This window comes from Oncorhynchus mykiss, chromosome 6, assembly GCF_057628025.1.
Source record: "Oncorhynchus mykiss isolate SJ-2025 chromosome 6, ASM5762802v1, whole genome shotgun sequence".
NCBI classification, from domain to species: domain Eukaryota; kingdom Metazoa; phylum Chordata; class Actinopteri; order Salmoniformes; family Salmonidae; genus Oncorhynchus; species Oncorhynchus mykiss.
Genome location: NC_143027.1, coordinates 51556575 through 51578524, shown reverse-complemented (window position 1 = coordinate 51578524; position 21950 = coordinate 51556575). Strand labels below are relative to the sequence as shown.

Here is a 21950-nt window from a genome sequence, read left to right as displayed (position 1 = left end):
GTGACTTTGAAAGAGGGGTCTCAAAGGATAATAGAGGGTTTAAAGTGTGTGTGTGTGTGTGTGTGTGTGTGTGTGTGTGTGTGTGTGTGTGTGTGTGTGTCTCAGTCACCAGATCTCAACCTAATTGAACACTTATAGGAAATTCTGGAGCGGTGCCTGAGGCAAAGTTTTCCACCACCATCAACAACCCAACATTGTTGCCACGTCATTTCAACCCCAAAACTAATTGGATTTGCAACAAGTAATCAACTTAAGGGCATTTTGTCTTTTTTTCACCCAACTTTTAATCTAAATACAATGGCATGTTGAAATGTTTTGATTTATGTTTTGAAATCACTTTAGTTGACAACTCAACAAAATGTCAATCAAAACTAGACGTTGAACTGACATTTGTACCAAATAAATGGTGTTGGATCCCTCCAATAGAGTTCCAGACACTTGTAGAATCTATGCCAAAGTGCATTGAATCTGTTCTGGTAACCCAACACCTTATTAAGACACTATGTTGGTGTTTCCTTTATTTTGACAGTTACCTGAATGTCATAGAGCAGTCTTTGAACAACTACTGGACTTGTTTTGAATGGCTGTTTGAAATGTTATGATTTCTGTATGACATCATCATCATCATCATCATCATGCTTATTTTACCATTTCTTTGTCGAGGTTTATATCCTGTCATCACTGCAGGCAGTACCGCTACAGTAGACAATGTGAGTAGTGACTAAGAAATACCTTTTTATTCTTTGAGTATTACCTATATTATGACCCCAATGTCTTTACCTTACTACATGTTACATGCTATATATGAAAGTGAATTAAACCGGCTAAATGGTAGAATGTTGGCTAAAACAAAACATTGGGGATTTGTGTTCTGATTCAATATTCTACATTGTTAAATTCTGAAGTATTGTTAGGGTGTTGAAGTTGGCATCAAACTGGTGAAAAGTGGCTTTTATGAGAGGTGTGTGTGTGTGTGTGCTCGTGTTTGTGTTCATGCTCATAGTGTGCTACATCCTTCAGGATAGATTTGATTTATGTGATGCAGGTGGTAGGAAATTGACTACACACACACACACACACAAACACACACATGCACGCACACACACACAAACACACAGACATGGGCGCGTGCACAACACACACACAGAGAGTCCAGGTACCATGCACAAACGTACTTCTCACTCCCATTTTTCTCAGTGTGTGTAGCATTGTGAAAAGCCTCTTTGTGTCTCCATTCAGGACTTGGAGGAGCACCTCATGTTTTGTCTAAAAGAAGAAGAACAAGAATCCCTGACATACTCTGGTAAGGCTTTTTATATCTCATCAGATCGCAGTATTTCAGGGCCCTTGTTCATAAAGCCTCTCAGAGTAGGAGTGCTGTTCTAGGATCTGCCCGTGTAAACGTATTCATTATAATCTAAAAGGCCAAACTGATCCTAGATCCTACTCTGAGACGCTTTATGAATACAGGGCCAGGTGTATCATGAAATAATTAGCACAAAATGAATGTCACAGTGAATGTGGCCTATAGCTTCCTTCCTACCATAGATTATTATGTTTGTAACTGAACCTAGAAGGAAAAGAGAGAGAGAGTTGAAGTGTCAGACTTTGACGCTGCTCAAGTGAGGAGACCTTATCTGCAGGATCTAATTGGCGAACGGAAAAGGAATATTTAAGCTAGCAGACTCCACAAGGGCACCATTACTGTACTATACTTCAGAAAACCACACACTTCTCTCTTTCGCGTACTCTCTCACCACTTCTCTCTCTCTCTCTTCTAGTCTCTCTCCCTCTTTCCTTTCCTTGTCTCCCCTAGCCATAATCTCTCCACAAAATGTAGGATCATGTTTCTGCTTGCTGGCCTCCACTGGGCCCTTCCACACATTTCCTGGAGTCCTTTTGCTCTGCATTAGCACAGATATGGGATCAGGTTCCCCTTCCCCAGATTCTTACCTTTACCATTTGAAGAGAAAACACAAAACTCACCTTAGATCAGGGTCTAGTGGTACTGGGTTTGGCTCACCTTTGGTTGGAGACTGTGTGAACATCCTGCGAGTTAATGATTGGCTGGTGAACATCCTGTTGGTTAATGATTGGCTGGTGTGAGCTGCATCCTAAATGGCCCCTTATTTCCTACATAGTGCATTACCAGCCCTGGACAAAGGTAGCGCACTATGCAGGGAATAGTGCGCTACCATTTAGGAATCGGACACATGTTTCTGGGTAAGAATGTTGTGGCTACATGCTCAGGGCTCGGGTTTTAACACTTGGCACTGGCAGCTGTAATTGTAATATCCCGCGGTCGGTGTTGTTTTCACCCTGTATGGTTAAGCCAGTTTAGTGACTAAAATGTGTGTGCATGTTTGTGTGTCGATGGGTGTGTGTATGTGAGTGCAAGCGTGCGTGCGTGCCTGTGTGTGTGTGTGTGTACATTTTATGTATGTGTTAACAGACCACACGTACACTATCACACACACAACTGTAGTGGAATAAAGTGGACACACACATGCAATCCAATGAAATTCCTTATCACAAATACCAAACATGACACGTTCAAAATATTTGTCAGGCTCTCAAGCGTTACAAATGACCTCCAGTATTTTTGTTAACAAGTTTGTGGAGTATGACAAGTATCCACAAAGCAATATGTATACCTGAAATATGGTGCTCTGACTGCACTTAATTTGGTAGCTAATAGACAAACATTACCCCAATAGATGAAGGTTCAGTCAGGGGATGAGGAATCTGGAGTGTAGTTTTCATGTTCTTCCTGTTCCTCTCTTGATAAGCTGTCTCTTTATTGCTCTTTACCTCCAATTAACACATGCCGCTCTCTAACCCTCTGTCCCTATCCCTTTGCCCCCTCTTGCTACTACTCTCCCTCCTTTTGTTTGCTCTCATCCTCCTCTACACCTTGATTTTTTTCCATCACCCCCTCCCCAGGGAAAGAAAGCGAGTTGTTAAAGTGCCAGACTTTGACGCTCCCTCTTTCCTCTCCTCGTCTCCTCTTAAGGTTTTTGTCTGAAGGGTTGTTGCAGCCAACTGTGGTGGAATAGAGTGGACACACATGGTCTCTGTTTTTAACTCTCGATCAGACCTCCAGGGGGAGTGCAAACTGTGTTTGGATATAGAATACTGCACTGGTAACTTGGTGTGTGTGTGTGTGTGAGAGAATCTCTGACAGTCTCATGGTTTCTTTGTGCTGCTGCTGCCTGTTTCCACTTTACTGACATGGCAATCTGCCTTGAAACCCCTCTGTTTCTCAGTCACTATCCTCTCCAAGAGCTTTCTTCCTTTCTGAAGACTGCTGAAGACTCTGGTTACGTCTACTTTGACCCTATGGGCCCTAGTCAAAAGTAGTGCTCTGTATCAGGAATAGGGTGTCATTTAGGATACAGCCTCTCTGAGGATTCATTTAGAACATTTCTCTGTGCGTATGTGTGGTGAGGCCGTGTGTTTAGTGAGTAGTGTTGTGCCCTGGGCTTGTGCAGTAGGGGGATGTGTAGTGTTGCCGTGTGTGTTGTGTTCTCTACACAGCGTTAACTCTAGGACTGAGATTCATTATTCTTATCTCTGACTCGTCTCACTCTAACTGACCTCCTTGTGGATTCCTCAGGTCAGGACCAGCTGTCTGGCCCTGTGTTTGTCTTTCAAGATGGTCTGAGGCGGGCACTCCTCTCTACTCTGTTTCTCTCTCTCCTTTGCCTTTAGTAATTTTTATCCCTGTCACTCGTTCCTCCTCCCCTCATGTTCTGGTCTCTCCCCCTCTCTGCTGAGCGTGGTGGGTGAGTGAGGGAAAAGGAAAAAAAGAGAGACTGGACTGGAGAGGGTAGGATAGAGCAAGGGTTGGGGGAAGAAGGGATTAAAAAGAGAAAAGGAGGAGAAGAAGAAAAGAGACTGGACGGGAGAGGGTGGGTTAGAGAGGGTTGGGGAAGAAGGGAGAAACAAGATAACAGAAGGAAATAAAGAGAGACTGGATGGGAGAGGTTAGGATAGAGCGAAGGTTGGGGAAAAAAATTTAAAAGAAGGAAAGAGACTGGACAGGAGAGGGTAGGATAGAGCGAAGGTTGGGGAAGAAGGGAGAAAAAGAGAAAAAGATGAGGAGAAAGAAAGACAGGACGGGATAGGGTAGGATAGAGTGAGGGTTGGAGAAGAAAAGGAAAATAAGAAAAGGAGGAAGAGAAGGTGAGAAAGAGAGACTGGATGGGAGACGGTAGGATAGAGCGAGGGTTGGGGAAGAAGGGAGAAAAAAGAGAAAAGGAGGAAGAGAATGTAAGAAAGAGAGGCTGGATGAGAGAGGGTAGGGTATAGCGAGGGTTGGGGAAGAAGGAAGAAAAAAGAGAGAAGGAACGAAAGAAAGAAAAAAGAGAGACCGGACAGGAGAGGGTAGGATAGAGCGAAGGTTGGGGAAGAAGGGAGAAAAAAGAGAAAAGGAGGTGGAGAAGGCAAGAAAGCAAGAGAAAAAAGAGACAAAGTGAGCAGTCTCGATATGCTAGATTTTGAGTTTTGAGGGGAACAGGGTAGGAGGGGCGTTTGGAGTCGGGGAAGGGGGAGGGGGAGATGTGGGAACATGCTGGCTCACTGCTGAAGTGTCAGTGTCTGCACTCTGCTGAGACTCAGACGGAAGGAAGGAGTAAACTGGTTCAACATCAGTCCAACCAAGACTCCTGAAGAACTGAAGAACACACTGGATGTACAAGAGATAGTCAGGAATATCCAACCTGGAGGAAAATTGAGGTTCAGTAAAATATGCTTATTTTTATCATTAAAAACAAAGGTGTTTTGGTGTTAAAGCCTTGGTCAGGCTGCAGGGTGCTCTGAGACTCATAGACGAAACACAGAGTCATGGATTCATACTCTGACTCTCCTTTTAACTACTCCTGGCCCTCTTTCCCCAAGACGAGGATACACAAGAAGATGGACAAGCAAGGTAACACTGGGACTATTTGACATCTTTTCATTTAATTTTATGAAACCTTTATTCATCCAGGTTGGTCCGGAATAAATGTATTTTCAAGAAAGACCTTGGAGTCTCCTGTGCTTTAACTATCCATTGATTGCAATTTACATTGATGGTTAGATGTGGTTCAATGGATTGTGAGAGGATCACTTTCCATGTGGACTAAATGCTTGAATTTGGAATCTTTAGAATGTGTTTTCCCTTTCCAATGTTTTCCCTTAGTGGAACATCTCCTTGAAAACAATCTGGTCACTGACATGTTGAGAGCAATGTCCAAAGATTTGTGACTGCACCCTTACTTTGTTGCAGAGTATGACCAAGTTGAAGGGATAGTTCACCTAAATTACAAAATGACATATGGGTTTCCTTACCCTGTAAGCAGTCTATAGACAAGGTATAACAGCCATCAATGCTTTGGTTTTGATTACCTTGATACTGTCTCCAAATGCTATTTATTTTTGCCCCCAAACCCATTCCAGTCAATATCCCAGATATTATGTTATGTTTGTAATTAGTTGGTATATAGCAGAAGCTGTGCATCAAGTCTGTGTTTCCTTGCCTATCCTTCATGTCCCTAAGTCATACAAGGTTTACAGGAAAGCTTAGTGGTAGTCACAACGTTATATTCCACAAAGACATCAGCAGAATGAAGAATGATAATCAGTCTTTTTGGCAGTGATGTTTCAATGTTTTTTTCTTCTTCTTATTACCCATATTTTGCTGTATACAGTTGCAGTGAGAGTGTGTTTGCTAATGATGTAACTGGGATAGCTGACAACTAATAGTGGAATGTCAGACATTCTGTCTAGGATAATGGATTGGCTTGTATCTTGTGGACAGACCTCTCCTGAGGCCAGATCACACGCACTTCCTATGATGGCAGGGAGAACATAAATGTTGCCCTCTGCCTGACTGTTGTACTTCATTGACAGTGACTGACACTGTCTGTGGCTACTCAACCCAGTTGAACTATTTGTGTTTTCTTACTATAACTGATTTCCCTGATCAGCTGCTTTACTGAGGAATGTTTTCTTGCAATGACTGTGATATTTGGTTGTCTTACCTCCCCTTATTTTAGTTTAGTTTATTAATTTGACACACATAAAAGCCATACATGCACATTTTTAAGAACAAATTCTTATTTTCAATGACGGCCTAGGAACAGTGGGTTAACTGCCTGTTCAGGGGCAGAACGACAGATTTGTACCTTGTCAGCTCGGGGATTCCAACGCTCTAACCACTAGGCTACGCTGCCACCCCTGCCGCCCCACATGAGCAAAATCATTGAGGATGACACACAATAAAGTCTGGGATTTATATCAATTGTGGTCAGCTTGAGGCAATATGGCGAGGCAAGATCGAACATGTTTGAACACAGTATGGAGTGAAATAATAAAACATAAAAACAAAGAAGAAGAACATCTATCTCATCATTGCAGTTACACAGAAGACATCAAACTGTTTTTAACTTTATTTTTAAAGCTGCCCAGAGAGGACGTCATTTTTATGGGCAGAGGCAACTCATTCCACGCTGATGCTCCAGTATACCAGTATCCTAGCATTACTCCTGAACCTGTATAAGCACACATTAGCAACACCTGATCTGGTGCTGTGATTTTGTGCATCCCTAACATTGGGAAAGTAATCAGTTAGATATCTGGGTGCAGATCCATACATTCTCCTGTAAACCAAACCCAGTCTTATCTGGGACACCCTAACCTCAACATGCAGTAAGTTGAGTTTCTGAAAGCAGCTCCTGCCTTTGTGACTATGTGGACTCACCTTCAATACTACCCTGATCAGCTCATTTTGGATACCTGGAGTTTCCCCTTCAGAAGCTTCAATAAGCCCCCAAACCAGGAAGCGTAGTCAAAATGTCATTGAATGAGAGCAGTGGCACGCACTCAAAGATTCCTTATCAAGCAGCTTGGACATTCTAGACAAAAACTTGTTTCTGGCATAAACCTTCCCTAGCACTTTAGTGACCATGTTCACACCCCCCAAGCAGAAGTAAATTAAAAGAGTTAAATTCATTGGCAACCAAGCTTTGTCATATACCATCTCCGCCCTGATGATCAGTCCAATACTGTTTAGTTTGTTTTTCGTAGTAGTACTACAGCCTAGTTCCTAGAATGATTTCCAAAGCGTTTTATGGTAATTTTTGTTCTCAATGATTTTATCAGCAAAGTAACCTCTTAGCTTCATCCATCCTGCTCTGTGCTTCATTTCTGTGATGTTTACAGTGCATTCGGAAAGTATTCAGACCCCTTAAACTTTTCCACATTGTGTTACGTTACGGACTTCTAAAATGGATTAAATTTTTTTTTTTAATAAATTTAAAAAAACTCATCAAGCAACACACAATTCCCCATACTGACAAAGTGAAAACAGGTTTTTAGAAATGTTTGCACATTTTTTACAAATAACAATAGATACCTTATTTACATAAGTATTCAGACCCTTTGCTATGAAACTCTAAAGCTCAGATGCATCCTGTTTCCATTGATCATCCTTGAGATGTTTCAGCAACTTGATTAGAGTCCGCCTGTGCTAAATTCAATTGATTGGACATGATTTGGAAAGGCACACACCTGTTTATAGAAGGTCCCACAGTTGACAGTGCATGTCAGAGCAAAAACCAAATCATGAGGTCAAAGGAATGGTCCGTAGAGCTCCAAAACAGGATTGTGTCGAGGCAGAGATTTGGGGAAGGGTACCAAAACATTTCTTCAGCATTGAAGGTCCCCAAGAACACAGTGACCTCCATCATTCTTAAATGGAAGAAGTTTGGAACTAACAACACTGTTCCTAGAGCTGGCCGACCGACCAAACTGAGCAATCAGGGGAAAAGGGCCTTGGTCAGGGAGGTGAAGATGGGAGAACCTCCCTCTGTGGAGATGGGAGAACCTTATAGAAGGACAACTGTCTCTGCAGCACTACACCAATCAGGCCTTTATGGTAGAGTGGCCAGACAGAAGCCACTGCTCAGTAAACGTCACATGACAGCCCGCTTGGAGTTTGCCAAAAGGCACCTAAAGGACTCCCAGACCATGAGAAACAAGATTCTCTGGTCTGATGAAACCAAGATTGAACGGAGCAAAGTACAGAAAGATCCTTGATGAAACCCTGTTCCAGAGCGCTCATGACCTCCAGACTGGGGGAAGGTTCAACTTCCAACAGTACAACGACTCTAAGCACACAGCCAGGACAACATAGGAGTGGCTTCGGGATAAGTCTCTGAATTTCCTTGAGTGGCCCAGCCAAAGCCATACATGAACCCGATCAAACATCTTTGGAGAGACCTGAACATAGCTGCGCAGCAACTCTCCCCATCCAACCTGACTGAGCTTGAGAGGATATACAAAGAAGAATGGGAGAAACTCCCCAAATACAGGTCTGCCAAGCTTGTAGCATCATACCCAAGAAGACTCAAGGCTGTAATCGCTGCCAAAGGTGCTTCAACAAAGTACTGAGTAAAGGATCTGATTACTTATATAAATGGAAATGTATTTAATTTTATACATTTGAAAACACTTCTAAAACCAGTTTTTACTTAGTAGGGTATTGTGTGTAGATTGATGAGGAAAAAACAATTTTATCAATTTTAGGATAAGGCAGTAACGTAACAAAATGTGGAAAAGTGAAGGAGTCTGAATACTTTCCGAATGTAGGAGAAAATCAGGCTGCTCTTGAGTGTTCTTACACCTCTTAAAACCTTTTTTGGGATAGGGGGCAGCATTTTCACTTTTAGATGAAAAGCGTGCCCAGAGTGAACTGCCTCCTACTCTGTCCCAGTTGCTAATATATGCATATTATTATTAGTATTGGATAGAAAACACTCTGAAGTTTCTAAAACTGTTTGAATGATGTCTGTGAGTATAACAGAACTCATATTGCAGGCGAAAACCTGAGAAAAATCCAACCAGGAAGTGGGACATCTGAGGTTTGTAGTTTTTCAAAGCTTTGCCTACCGAGTACCCAATGAGATATGGATGAGTTTGCTTCCTAGGGCTTCCACTAGATGTCAACTGTCTTTTGAAAGTTGAATGAGGATTCTACTATAAAGGAGGGGCTCATGAGACCTGTTTGAGGCAGTGGTCTGGCATAGTGCCTCGGTCTCATGACGCGCGCTCCCGACAGAGTTGCCTCTCGATCCAGTGCCTTTTCTGAAGACAAAGGAATTCTCCGGTTGGAACATTATTGATGTTTTATGTTAAAAACATCCTAACGATTGATTCCATACATCGTTTGACGTGTTTCTAAAGGACTGTAACGGAACTTTTTGAGTTTTTGTCTGGATGAAATGCTCGCGCCTCATGAAGATGGATTACTGGGCTGAACACGCTAACAACAAGTGGCTATTTGGACATAAATGATGGAACTTTATGCAACAAATCAGTCATTTATTGTCGAACTGGGATTCCTGGGAGTGCCTTCTGATGAAGATCATCAAATGTAAGTGAATATTTATGGTGTTGTTTCTAACTTTGTTGATTCCAAAATGGCGGCTATTCCTCTGGCTCTTTTGGGTTCTGAGCGCCGTTCTCAGATTATGCTTTTTCTGTAAAAAAATAAATAATCTGACACAGAGGTTGCATTAAGAAAAGTCTATCTTTAATTATGTGAATAACACTAGTATCTTTTATCAATGTTTATTATGAGTATTTCTGCTAAAATCACCGGATGTTTTGGAATCAAAACTTTAGTGCGTGTAAGGCGCCAATGTAAACTAAGATTTTTGGATATAAATATGCACATTATCGAACAAAAAATACATGTATTGTGTAACATGATGTCCTATGAGTGTCATCTGATGAAGATCATCAAAGGTTAGTGATTCATTTTCTCAGTATTTCTGCTTTTTTTGACTCCTATCTTTGGCTGTGTTTTTACGACTTGGCGGTGATCTAACATAATCATATGTTGTGCTTTAGCTGTAAAGCATTTTTGAAATCGGACACGATGGGTAGATTAACAAGATGTTTCTTTCATTTGCTGTATTGGATTTGTTAATGTGTGAAAGTTACATATTTAAAAAAAAAAATGGAATTTTCAGCGGAATGTTGTCAAGGTGTAAGTAATCTTTAATGTATCATAATGTACTCCCATGTTTTGTTCCAGATGAACTCCACCAGAATAAGGTCAGTTTTGACAAATGCCAGAAGGGCTGATAGTCCTGTCTAAATTGGGGGGTTTGCACAGCAAGATCATGACTTGGCTGATAATAGGGGCCTCGAGAAGCCGGTGTGGGGGCCTCAAGGGGATCAAATGGACTGGTGTCTGTTAGAAATGCACGTGTCGATATCTGTAGTGTATGGAAAGAGTTTTGTAGAATCACAGTATTTTGGTATCAAGATATACTCTCTGTAATGATTTAAACAGTTCAGCTTTGGGAGAGATTAAGTTACTGCCATGTCTGTTTCATCACTGCTGAACTCTCTTCTCCTCCTGTTGCACTGCTGGATGTGATAGGCGATAACACACATTATTGCCTCATAATTGAGAATGATGCTGTAAGTGTTATTTCTGTTATTCATATGAAGATTAGGTGAATGGAATCCAGCCCACAGTGTATTCTTCTTAATAAAATGTTATCTGCATAAACATGACTGGCGGACTAAATTATGATATATGTCCAATTTAAGTGTTCATTTTGTGTATGCAAAGTTTGTGGAAGTCAGTTTTCCTGGTTGTTTTTGCACCTCTCCCATGCATCTGTGAGGTAACATCTGGTGTGCAAAAGTGTATTTCTTAATTATTTGTGAATTTGAGCTTTCCGACTGAGAAATATGTGAAAACGCTTAAACACACACATTGTAATGATCAGGATTGTTTGACTGCACAGGTGTCATAGCACGGAATAGTTGCTTGGACTTTAGAGGTTGTTTGAACAATTTACCTATTCCCAAGAACAGTTAAATTTAAAGAATTATAGCTATCTTTTATCCAAGATTTTGTTATTTTGCACTCTCCCATTTCAAATTCCATGATGTATGCTGGTCTTGAGCAATTGTAACTATTCACTCTATGATATTGTGATATTGATATTGTGACACTGTGTACTCATTTGATTTCACAGTCAAATCAGGTTTTTACAGTCTTGATAAACAAGCCCCACAGGTGATCATTGTTTAAATCTTGTGTTTTTCCAAGGGGTTCTTTTCTCAAATGAAGCACAACAGCTTCTAAACAGAACAGAACCTTGGAAAAGGCCCGTGACAGCTCTGCCCCCTCCCTCTCTTTCTCTCCCTCCCTCCATCTCCATCTCTCTCCCGGGGGTCTGTAAGCTGGTTGGAGGGCACGCTCTGTTTTACTGGAAACTCTAGAAACCTGGCTCTAACTGCTGTCTTTGTCTTTGCCTCTGTTGGCTGTTGGAGCTTTAGTTGGGCTGATGCCCTCAAGTGGAAAGTTCATGCTCATTCTACAGTGGGGCAAAAAAAGATTTAGTCAGCCACCAATTGTGCAAGTTCTCCCACTTAAAAAGATGAGAGGCCTGTAAAAAAAATCCAGAAAATCACATTGTAGGATTTTTAATGAATTTATTTGCAAATGATGGTGGAAAATAAGTATTTGGTCACCTACAAACAAGCAAGATTTCTGGCTCTCACAGACCTGTAACTTATTCTTTAAGAGGCTCCTCTGTCCTCCACTCGTTACCTGTATTAATGGCACCTGTTTGAACGTGTCATCAGTATAAAAGACACCTGTCCACAACCTCAAACAGTCACACTCCAAAGGCAACCTGTAGTCATTTAGACAGGTTGCCTTTGTGTTCCTGGGCACAGGGACTATGGTGGTCTGCTTGAAACATGTTGGTATTACAGACTCAATCAGGGACATGTTGAAAATGTCAGTGAAGACATCTGCCAGTTGGTCAGCACATGCCCGGAGCACATGTCCTGGTAATCCCTCTGGCCCCGCAGCCTTGTGTATGTTGAACTGTTTAAAGGTCTTACTCGCGTCGGCTACGGAGAGTGTGATCACACAGTCGCCTGGAACAGCTGATGTTCTAATGCATGCCTCAGGGCTGCTTGCCTCAAAGCGAGCATAGAAGTGATTTAGCTGGTCTGGTAGGCTTGTGTCACTGGGCAGCTCAGTCGCTTGGGGTATGTCTCTATCAGTTTTGCATATCGAGAGACTGAAATTTTTTCCCATTCCTCCTTGCAAAACAGCTCGAGCTCAGTGAGGTTGGATGGAGAGCATTTGTGAACAGCAGTTTTTAGTTCTTTCCACAGATTCTCGATTGGATTCAGGTCTGGACTTTGACTTGGCCATTCTAACACCTGGATATGTTTATTTTTGAACCATTCCATTGTAGATTTTGCTTTATGTTTTGGATCATTGTCTTGTTGGAAGACAAATCTCCGTCCCAGTCTCAGGTCTTTTGCAGACTCCATCAGGTTTTCTTCCAGAATGGTCCTGTATTTGGCTCCATCCATCTTCCCATCAATTTTAACCATCTTCCCTGTCCCTGCTGAAGAAAAGCAGGGACATCAAACCATGATGCTGCCACCACCATGTTTGACAGTGGGGAAGGTGTGTTTAGCTGTGTTGCTTTTACGCCAAACATAATGTTTTGCATTGTTGCCAAAAAGTTCAATTTTTGTTTCATCTGACCAGAGCACCTTCTTCCACATGTTTGGTGTGTCTCCCAGGTGGCTTGTGGCAAACTTTAAAAGACACTTTTTATGGATATCTTTAAGAAATGGCTTTCTTCTTGCCACTCTTCCATAAAGGCCAGATTTGTGCAATATACGACTGATTGTTGTCCTATGGACAGAGTCTCCCACCTCAGCTGTAGATCTCTGCAGTTCATCCAGAGTGATCATGGGCCTCTTGGCTGCATCTCTGATCAGTGAAAGTTTAGAGGGACGGCCAGGTCTTGGTAGATTTGCAGTGGTCTGATACTCCTTCCATTTCAATATTATCGCTTGCACAGTGCTCCTTGGGATGTTTAAAGCTTGGGAAATCTTTTTGTATCCAAATCCGGCTTTAAACTTCTTCACAACAGTATCTCGGACCTGCCTGGTGTGTTCCTTGTTCTTCATGATGCTCTCTGCGCTTTTAACGGACCTCTGAGACTATCACAGTGCAGGTGCATTCATACGGAGACTTGATTACACACAGGTGGATTGTATTTATCATCATTAGTCATTTAGGTCAACATTGGATCATTCAGAGATCCTCACTGAACTTCTGGAGAGTTTGCTGCACTGAAAGTAAAGGGGCTGAATAATTTTGCACGCCCAATTTTTCAGTTTTTGATTTGTTAAAAAAGTTTGAAATATCCAATAAATGTCGTTCCACTTCATGATTGTGTCCCACTTGTTGTTGATTCTTCACAAAAAAATACAGTTTTATATCTTTATGTTTGAAGCCTGAAATGTGGCAAAAGGTCGCAAAGTTCAAGGGGGCCGAATACTTTCGCAAGGCACTGTATATAGTATGTAAATTAGCTAGCTACGTAAGTAGCTCATTTGCGTTCAAATGCACTGTGGCTAGTTACTGTAGCTAATAATACATCTGTCACGACTGCCACCGAAGTTGGTGCCTCATTGTTCGGGCGGCGTTCTGCGGTCGTCGTCACCGGCTTTCCAGCTGCCACCGATCTACGTTTTTTTTCTATTAGTTTTGTCTTGATTGTACACACCTGGTTCCCATTACATTAGAATTATTTTCCCTATATAACCCTGGTTCCCAATATAACTCTGGTTCCCAATATGTTTTGTGCGTGATTGGTCCTTGTTGAGTGTTATTAGACTGCAGTGTTATGGTGTGTTTTCCCTGCGTGGAATTTTATGGTTGTTTCTTATCGAGTAAAGTACGTTATTTTACTCAGTTCTGTGTCCTGCGCCTGACTCTATCCTCACCGCTGCACAATGACACTTGACAGAATCACGCACCAACTAATATGGAGTCAGCAGGTGCACCCAGTCCTCCGGTACCAGTGGAGGAAGGCGTCCAGCAGCACGCGACAATGCTCCAACATCTTGGCACAGCCATGGATCGTGTGCTTCTCACCATGGAGCCATGGGAGAGAGGGGGTTTTCCCACACCCCCATCAACTTCACCCTGACCAACACCACAACCCACTCCGCTGTCCACTCCTCCTTCACCTGGACCCAGTGGGATTCGGCTCTCGCTCCCGAGCGCATATGATGGGACGGCTGCCAGGTGCCAGGGGTTCCTGCTCTAGTTGGAGCTCTACCTGGCGACAGTCCACCCGGCTCCCTCGGGATACAAGAGCGTGTCCGCCCTCATCTCCTGTCTGTCGGCGAAAGCGCTTGAGTGGGCCAACGCTGAATGGGGAAGTATAGATGCTATGAGGAACGCTTGTTCCATCTCAGACAGAGGATGAGGAGCGCACAGGAATTCGCACTGGACTTCAGGACCCTGGCTTCCAGCACGGGATGGAATGAGAGGGCCCTGATCGACCATTACCGGTGTAGTCTACGTGAGGACGTTCGTCGGGAGCTGGCCTGCAGGGACACCACCCTTACACTCGACCAGCTGGTGGATTTATCCATCTGGCTGGATAACCTGTTTGCCACCTGCGGACGTCCGGATCGGTGGTCCGTCCATTCCCTCTCCCAGCACCTCCGATCCTACACCTATGGAGCTCGGAGGTGCTGCTCTAAGGGTGACTGGAGGGGGGAGGGGGCGTTTCCTGCACTACCTGTGGCCGCAGAGGACACACTGCTGGTGGGTGCTGGAGAGGTTCCCCAGGAAGTCGAGGCAGCAGGCAGGGCACTGGTGGTTCATCCCAGGTGTGTAGGCACCCAACTCACCCAGAGCTTCCTGTTGCGCACATGTGTATATTTATAGAATTGTGGTCAGTAGTGTTGTGGTCAGTAGTTGTGGTTTATTAGTTGTGGCCAGTAGTTGTGTGGTTCAGTAGTTGCGGGGTCAGTAGTTGTGTGTCTGGAGTTGTGTGCAGTAGTTATGGTCTGTAATTGTGATGTTGCGGTCAGTAGTTGTGTGGTTCATTAGTTGTGTTCAGTAGTTGTGTGGTTGTGGTCAGTAGTTGTGGTCAGTAGTTTTGGTAAGTAGTTGTATGGTTGTGATCAATAGTTGTGGTCAGTAGTTGTGTGGTTGTGATCAATAGTTGTGGTCATTAGTTGTGGTCATCAGTCTTCAGTAATTTTACGTAATTATGACATAACATTGAAGGTTGTGCAATGTAACAGGAATATTTAGACTGATGGATACCACCCGTTAGATAAAATACGGAACGGTTCCGTATTTCACTGAAAGAATAAACGTCTTGTTTTCGAGATGATAGTTTCCGGATTCGACCATATTAATGAAGGCTCGCATTTCTGTCTGTTATAATTAAGTCTATGATTTGATAGAGCAATCTGACTGATCGATGGTAGGCAGCAGCAGGCTCATAAGCATTCATTCAAACAGCACTTTTGTGCGTTTTGCCAGCAGCTCTGCTGTTTATGACTTCAAGCCTATCAACACCCGAGATGAGGGTGGTGTAACGATGTGATGTGAAATTGCTAACTAGTTAGCAATTAGAACCACCAGCTTTCATATGTTCTCATGTTCTGAGCAAAGAACATAAACGTTAGCTTTCTTACATGGCACATATTGCACTTTTTCTTTCTTCTCCAAAACTTTGTTTTTGCATTATTTAAACCAAATTGAACATTTTTCATTATTTATTTGAGGCTAAATTGATTTTATTAATGTATTATATTAAGTTAAAATAAGTGTTCATTCAGTATTGTTCTAATTGTCATTATTACAAATACATTAAAAAAATCGTCCGATTAATCGGTATCGGCTTTATTTGTCCTCCAATAATCGGTATCGGCGTTAAAAAAATCATAATCGGTCGACCTCTAGTTGTGATCGTTAGTTGTGTGGTTCAGAAGTTGCTTGGTCAGGAGTTGTGTGCAGTAGTTTTGGTCTGTAATGCTGATGTTGCAGTCAGTATTTGTGTGGTCGGTAGTTGTTTGATTGGGGTCCGTAGTTGTGTGCTTGTAGTCAGTAGTTGTGGTCAGTCGTTATGTGGTTGTGGTCAATAGTTGTGGTTCAGTAGTTGCATGGTCAGGAGTTGTGTGGTCAGTTGTTTATACAAAAAATATATGTTTTCTCCGTAATTTTGAGGCATCCAATTGGTAGGTACAGTCTTGTCTCATTGTTGCAACTCTCATACAGACTCTGGAGAAGCGAAGGTCAAGAGCCATGCGTCCTCTGAAACATGACCCTACCAAGCCGCACTGCTTCTTGACTCAATGCCCGCTTAACGCAGAAGCCAGCCGCATCAATGTGTCGGAGGAAACACTGTATACCTTACAGCAGTGTCATTGAAAAAATAAATATATTATATATATATATTTTTTTTTTACCCCTTTTTCTCCCCAATTTCGTGGTATCCAATTGTTTAGTAGCTACTATCTTGTCTCATCGCTACAACTCCCGTACGGGCTCCGGAGAGACAAAAGTTGAAAGTCATGCGTCCTCCGATACACAACCCAACCAAGCCACACTGCTTCTTAACACAGCGCGCATCCAACCCGGAAGCCACCCGCACCAATGTGTCGGAGAAAACACCGTGCACCTGGCAACCTTGGTTAGCGCGCACTGCGCCCGGCCCGCCACAGGAGTCGCTGGTGCGCGATGAGACAAGGATATACCTACTGGCCAAGCCCTCCCTAACCCTTACGACGCTAGGCCAATTGTGCGTTGCCCCACGGATCTCTAGCAACTGTGATGCAGTGCCTTAGACCATTGCGCCACTCTGGAGGCCTGTATGTATGTGACCAATTCAAATCATATAAAATCAAATTGTAATATGAAGAATGGTAGTCAGTGGTATGTTGTGTTTGCCCCAAAAATAACATTTTATATTCAGGACATAAAGTTAGTTTCTTTGACACATTTTTTTGCAGTTTTACTTTAGTGCCTTATCGCAACCACGATGCATGTTTTGTAATATTTGTATTCTGTACAGGCTTCCTTTTTTTCACTCTGTCATATTGGTAAGTAATCTGGAGTAACTATAATGTTGTTGATCCATCCTCAGTTTTCTCCTATCGCAACCATTGCCCTCATGATGAAATCCCTGAGCGCTTTCCTTCCTTTCCGGCAGTTGAGTTAGGAAGGACACCTGTATCTTTGTAGTGACTGGGTGTATTGATACACCATCCAAAGTGGAATTGATGACTTCACCAGGCTCAAAGGGATATTCAATGTTTTTTAGGTTTTTGTCCCCATCTACTAATAGCAGTGGTGGAAAAAGTATCCAACTATCATACTTGAGTAAAAGTAAAGATACCTTAATAGAAAATGACTTAACTAAAAGTCACCCAGTAAAATTCTACTTGAGTAAAAGTATGAAAGTATTTGGTTTAAAATATACTTAAGTATCAAAAGTAAAAGTATAAATCATTTCAAATTCTTTATATTAAGCAAACCAGATGGTGTAACGGATGTGAAACGGCTAGCTTAGTTAGCGGTGGCGCGCACTAAATAGCGTTTCAATCGGTGACGTCACTTGCTCTGAGACCTTGAAGTAGTAGTTCCCCTTGCTCTGCAAAGGCCGCTGCTTTTGTGGAGCGATGGGTAACGATGCTTCGTGGGTGACTGTTGTTGTGTGCAGAGGGTCCCTGGTTCGCGCCCGGGTATGGGCGAGGCGACGGTCTAAAGTTATACTGTTACATTGATGCTGTTGACCCGGATCACTGGTTACTGCGGAAAAGGAGGAGGTCAAAAGGGGGGTGAGTGTAACGGATGTGAAACGGCTAGCTTAGTTAGCGGTGGTGCGCGCTAAATAGCGTTTCAATCGGTGACCTCACTTGCTCTGAGACCTTGAAGTAGTTGTTCCCCTTGCTCTGCAAGGGCCGCGGCTTTTGTGGAGCGATGGGTAACGATGCTTTGTGGGTGACTGTTCTTGATGTGTGCAGAGGGTCCCTGGTTGGCGCCCGGGTATGGGCGAGGGGACGGTCTGAAGTTATACTGTTACAATGGCACCATTTAATTTTTTTTTGTTAATGTTGATAAGTGTTTTAATTTGAATATTTTCCTGTCCTGCTAAGCATTCGAAATGTAATGAGTACTTTTGGGTGTCAAGGAAAATGTATTGAGTAAAAAGTACAATATTTTCTTAAGGAATGTAGTGAAGTAAAAATAGTCCAAAATATAAATAGTAAAGTAAAGTACAGATACCCCCAAAAATTACTTAATTAGTACCTTAAAGTATTTTTACTTAAGTGCTTTACACCACTGACTAATAGGTGCCCTTTGCAAGTCATTGAAATACCTCCCTGTTCTTTGTGGTTGAATCGGTGTTTGAAATTCACTGCTCAACTGAGGGACCTCAGAGAGATGAGGTAGTCATAAAAACATTCTCCCGAGTCAAATAATTTCCTACATTTAGTGTATATTTGTACTGCAAGAAATGCTTAATTCTGCAGGAGTTAATATTAAGGCTATGCGAAAGGTTATAGACCTAGAGTCAGTGTCCATATTTCAGTTTTCATTTGACACTTCTGAACAGTAAGCTACAGTTCCCTTGACGTGACATAGGCCTGTTTGAAGTCTTGTGAATGTCGAATTTGTATAGCAATTCGACAGTCACAATCATCTCACATAACATAGCCAGCACCGCTATCATCCTCTTTTAACACTTCAAACATTACTTTTCTGGCTGTACCTTCTCTTTATTTTCAACGCTCATTTCACAGCTTTTCTCTTATTGAATTAAACTCTGACATTGTCCTTTTTGCCTCTGTGGATGACGTTAACTTTTTCTGCCCATTCCCAAAATCATTTGGCAATTGTCATGTGGGCTATTTGGCTCGTGTACAGTTAGCCCCTAAAGTTTAGGCTTACACACTAATGCCAGATGGCCTAAAATAATGAAAGAAAAAACTAAATGTAGCCTAAAGACATAAATTGCACAAGAATTACACATTTATGGATTTTTTAAGGTATTGTTTTCTTTGTATTCAAACCGACTGCCACCCACCTGCCCACATAATATTTCATGACCCTAAACCTTCCCGCCCAGCATATTTAACTGCGGGACTGTGGGTTATGAGTCAACCCATGTATCACTACCCTATATGGAACAATTTTAGTTCAGTGAATAAGAACTCCTGGGGTTATGATCAAAGAACCCTACAACATGTGTTCTATATAGAATCATTAGGGGTGCTATATATGAAGCCAACAAAAGAACCCTTTTTGGTTCTATCCATAACCTTTTTTTCCGAAGAGTGTGGTTGTGGTCAAATGTCTAAACTGCAGTTTTTGCGTGTAAAATTGAATGAAGTGCGATGAGAAGTTACCGGTTGAAATATGAAGCAAGTGAACGGATATAGCTTATCTCTATCTAATCAGAGCAGCAGGATCAATTTACAGCCTGTGCTTCTCTTTACAGACAGGCAAACTAGCGGTTGAGTTATTTCGAGCATGGGGCAAGATCCTGGGAAGGAGGACAAAGCTAGTGAGCATTTATACATTTTCTCTGTATCATTCCAAGGACGTTGATTTTTGGTCCGGTCCGGATCAAATCTGAATCAAGCATAGACATCTATGTTCAGTTCAGATTTATTATGATCCGGAACAAATTACAGACATCTTTGTTTCACAAGTTTGAACAGCACAGTACAGTACAGTACAGTAGAGCACAGCATAGTACAGTAGAACACAGCAGTACAGTAGAGCACTACATCACAATTCAGTACACAGTACAGTAAAGAAAGGTATAATATAGTACAGTATAATACAGTAAATCAAATCAAAATCAAATGTATTTACATAGCCCTTCGTACATCAGCTGATATCTCAAAGTGTTGTACAGAAACCCAGCCTAAAACCCCAAACAGTAAGTAATGCAGGTGTAGAAGCACAGTGGCTAGGAAAAACTCCCTAGAAAGGCCAAAACCTAGGAAGAAACCTAGAGAGGAACCAGGCTATGAGGGGTGAGAGCACCAGGCTATGAGAGCACGTCTGGTGAACAGGTCAGGATTCAATAGCCGCAGGCAAAACAGTTGAAACTGGAGCAGCAGCACGGCCAGGTGAACTGGGGACAGCAAGGAGTCATCATGCTAGGTAGTCCTGAGGCATGGTCCTAGGGCTCAGGTCCTCCGAGAGAAAGAAAGAGAGAATTAGAGAGAACATACATAAATTCACACAGGACACCGGATAAGACAAGGCCGAGTATAGCCCACAAATATCTCCGCGACGGCAAACCCAGGGGGGAGCGCCAACCCAGACAGGAAGATCACGTCAGTGACTCAACCCACTCAAGTGACGCACCCCTCCTAGGGATGGCATGAAAGAGCACCAGTAAGCCAGTGACTCAGCCCCTGTAATAGGGTTAGAGGCAGAGAATCCCAGTGGAAAGAGGAGAACCGGCCAGGCAGAGACAGCAAGGGCGGTTCGTTGCTCCAGAGCCTTTCCGTTCACCTTCACACTCCTGGGCCAGACTACACTCAATCATATGACCCACTGAAGAGATGTGTCTTCAGTAAAGACTTAAAGGTTGAGACCGAGTCTCTCACATGGGTAGGCAGACCATTCCATAAAAATGGAGCTCTATAGGAGAAAGCTCTGCCTCCAGCTGTTTGCTTAGAAATTCTAGGGACAATTAGGAGGCTTGCGTCTTGTGACCGTAGCGTACGTGTAGTTATGTACGGCAGGACCAAATCAGAAAGATAGGTAGGAGCAAGCCCATGTAATGCTTTGTAGGTTAGCAGTAAAACCTTAATCAGCCCTTGCCTTAACAGGGAGCCAGTGTAGGGAGGCTAGCACTGGAGTAATATGATACATTTTTTTGGTTCTAGTCAGGATTCTAGCAGCCGTATTTAGCACTAACATAAGTTTATTTAGTGCTTTATCCGGGTAGCCGGAAAGTAGGACATTGCAGTCTAACCTAGACGTAACAAAAGCATGGATACATTTTTATGCATAATTTTTGGACAGAAAGTTTCTGATTTTTTCAATGTTACGTAGATGGAAAAAAGCTGTCCTTGAAACAGTCTTGATATGTTCGTCAAAAGAGATCAGGGTCCAGAGTAACGCCAATGTCCTTCACAGTTTTATTTGGGACGACTGTACAAACATTAAGATTAATTGTCAGATTCAACAGAAGATATCTTTGTTTCTTGGGAGAAAGAACAAGCATCTCTGTTTTGTCCAAGTTTAAAAGTAGAAAGTTTGCAGCCATCCACTTCCTTATGTCTGAAACACAGGCTTCTAGCGAGGGCAAATTTGGGGCTTCACCATGTTTCATTGAAAGGTACAGCTGTGTGTCATCCGCATAGCAGTGAAAGTTAACATTATGTTTTCGAATGACATCCCCAAGAGGTAAAATATATAGTGAAAACAATAGTGGTCCTAAAACGGAACCTCGTGGAACACCGAAATTTACAGTTGATTTGTCAGAGGACAAACCATTCACAGAGACAAACTGATATCTTTACGACAGATAAGATCTAAACCAGGCCAGAACTTGTCCATGTAGACCAACTTGTGTTTCCAATCTCTCCAAAAGAATGTGGATGATCAATGGTATCAAAAGCAACAATAAGATCTAGGAGCACGAGGACAGATGCAGAGCCTCGGTCTGATGCCATTAAAAGGCCATTTACCACCATCACAAGTGCAGTCTCCGTGCTATGATGGGGTCTAAAACCAGACTGAAGCATTTCGTATACATCTTTTTCTTCAGGAAGGCAGTGAGTTGCTGCGCAACAGCTTTTTCTACAAATTATGAGAGGAATGGAAGATTCGATACAGGCCGATTTTTAGTTTTTTATACTTTCTGGGTCAAGGTTTGGCTTTTTCAAGAGATGCTTTATTACTGCCACTTTTAGTGAGTTTGGTACACATCAGGTGGATAGAGACACGTTTATTATGCTCAACATAGGAGGGCCAAGCACAGGAAGCAGCTCTTTCAGTAGTTTAGTTGGAATAGTATGCAGTATGCAGCTTGAAGATTTAGGGGCCATGATTATTTTCATCATTGTGT

At 42.5% G+C, this 21950-nt stretch overlaps 1 protein-coding gene across 2 annotated transcripts in view; it reads left to right on the top strand.

The window, feature by feature from the left end:
* Window positions 1-4049: 4049 nt before the first annotated feature.
* Window positions 4050-21950, top strand: part of LOC110526143 (rho guanine nucleotide exchange factor 28) — a 70383-nt gene continuing 52482 nt past the window's right edge. Inside the window, exon 1 of one of the 2 annotated variants that reach the window (XM_090238174.1) lies at window positions 4050-4930. In XM_090238174.1, coding sequence (XP_090094300.1) covers window positions 4846-4930 — 85 coding nt within the window. In that variant the 5' untranslated portion in view covers window positions 4050-4845. The remainder of the gene's footprint in view (window positions 4931-21950) is intronic. The other variant, XM_036980414.2, reaches the window with a different exon arrangement.